Here is a 1,821-nt window from a genome sequence, read left to right as displayed (position 1 = left end):
TCACACCTGCTTCCTCACCAGCAGCACCCAGGGCAGGATGGCCGTCACCACGGCCACCACGGCGATGAGGGTGATGAGCAGGAGGGCCCGCGACCTGCAGCAGAAGGAGCGGGCAGAGCTGGGCGCCGGGGACCCCTCGGAGACCTCCGCCAGGCTGCGGCGGGGCAGCACGCTGTCCTGATCGCCCAGGGGCATCCCGTGGCGGCTGATGATAAAGGTCTGCGCCTCCCGGGGCAGGCTGGGCAGCAGGTCCAAGGGGAGCTGGGCACCCGCGCCCGAGGACGACCTCCAGGCCGGCTGGGAGACGGCCAGAGGGTTGGTGTGGCCCCCGCCGTCGGGCGAGGGCGCCGAGGGCGGACCCACTGGCACGGTCAGGGTCTGTGAGCTCTTGTCCAGCATGGAGGGCCAGCGGGAGCTCTTCTTGCTGAGGAAGGTAACGTAGCGGCAGATGGGGCACACGATGGTCCTTTGCACCTGCCCGTCCACCCGGGTGGACAGCAGGTACTTGACCAGGCAGTCGTGGCAAAACACGTGGCCGCAGCTCAGCGTCCGGCTGGCACCCTCCAGGTCCCGGAACTTCTCATAGCACACGGGGCACTCGCTGCCCGAGCTGTCTTTGCTTTCCCCTTCGGACATGACCCCTGGGAGCAGGCAGGGCTTAGCTGGAGTGGAGGAAGGCACAGGTCAGGGACATTGGGCCTTTGGCCCTCCTTTCCGCCCTTCCTAGCTACTCCGATGGCACCCCTGCCTCCACCTCCTCTACTCCTGTGGTGGCTCTGTAGTGCCCCACCTGAGTCAAACCAGGACCATCGACCTAGAGCCCAGGCCCTGAGGAGGAGCCGTGCACATGCAGGTGCACCTAGAGGGCGGCACGGGCGACAGACCCGAGGGCCCAGAGGTTGAGTCTGGAGGGAGAGGCAGAGAGTGTGATGACTACCTGATGCACCTGACCACGCACCCGAGGCCTCACCTGGGCCTGGACCTGCACTCCCGGTGAGGTCACCGCCTCACCCCTTCCTGGTTCAAAGCGGAAGAAATGACTGGAGGACCCAGTTCCTGGGGCAAACAGGAAGCCAAGATGCTGCAGGCCCAGCCCGAGCCGGCTTCAGTGTGGGCCTGCACCCACCAAAGTGGCCATTATTTATTTATTTATTTGTTTTATTTATTTATTTTGCAGCACTAGGAATGGAAGCCAGGGGCATTCTACTTCCCAGCTACACCCCTGGCCCTGTTTTTTATTCTTTATTTTGAAACAGGGTACTACTAAGTTGCGGAGGGCTGTCTGCGAAGCTCCATCCTTCCTGTCTCGGCCTCCCAAGTACTGGGATTACAAGTGTGCGCCACCACGCCCCGCCAAAGTGGCCATTTTTCAGGAAAGTGTTGTTCCTCAGTCTTTTCCCCTCAAGTGGGGATGGCTGACGGGCGGGACTTCCCACAGCCGCTGATTTGTGCCAATGGTCGCTCTAAAGCAATGACTATTAAAAAAAATAAATAAAGCTCTTGTAACCACAGCACTTGGGAGGCTGAGATAGGAGACTCACAGGTGAGAGGCCAGCCTCAGCATCTTAGTGAGACCTTGTTTCCAAATAAACAATAAAATAGGGCTGGCACTATAGCTTGGAGGTAGAAAAGCCCCTGGGTTCAATCCCTAGTACCGCAGTAAATAAATAAATAAATAATGAATACAAAGCCGGGCGTGGTGGCGCGCGCTTGTAATCCCAGCATTCCGGAGGCTGAGACCAGAGAGAGGATCGCGGTTGGCGGACAGCCTCAGCTACTTAGTGAGGCCCTCTGCAACTCAGTGAGACCTGGTTTCCAAAT

General features: G+C 59.4%; 1 protein-coding gene across 1 annotated transcript; it reads right to left on the bottom strand.

The window, feature by feature from the left end:
* On the bottom strand, window positions 1-636 carry RNF222 (ring finger protein 222; the record flags this gene model as incomplete). The annotated part of the gene is made up of 1 exon (XM_080712972.1): window positions 1-636. One exon carries the CDS (start codon window positions 634-636, stop codon window positions 1-3), a length of 636 nt encoding a protein of 211 aa, XP_080569098.1.
* Window positions 637-1,821: the final 1,185 nt, after the last annotated feature.

The sequence above is a fragment of the Muscardinus avellanarius genome, assembly GCF_963383645.1.
Source record: "Muscardinus avellanarius genome assembly, chromosome: 16".
NCBI classification, from domain to species: Eukaryota; Metazoa; Chordata; class Mammalia; order Rodentia; family Gliridae; genus Muscardinus; species Muscardinus avellanarius.
The sequence above is the reverse complement of the archived record's forward strand: the minus strand, read 5'-3'. Positions and strand labels throughout refer to the sequence as shown.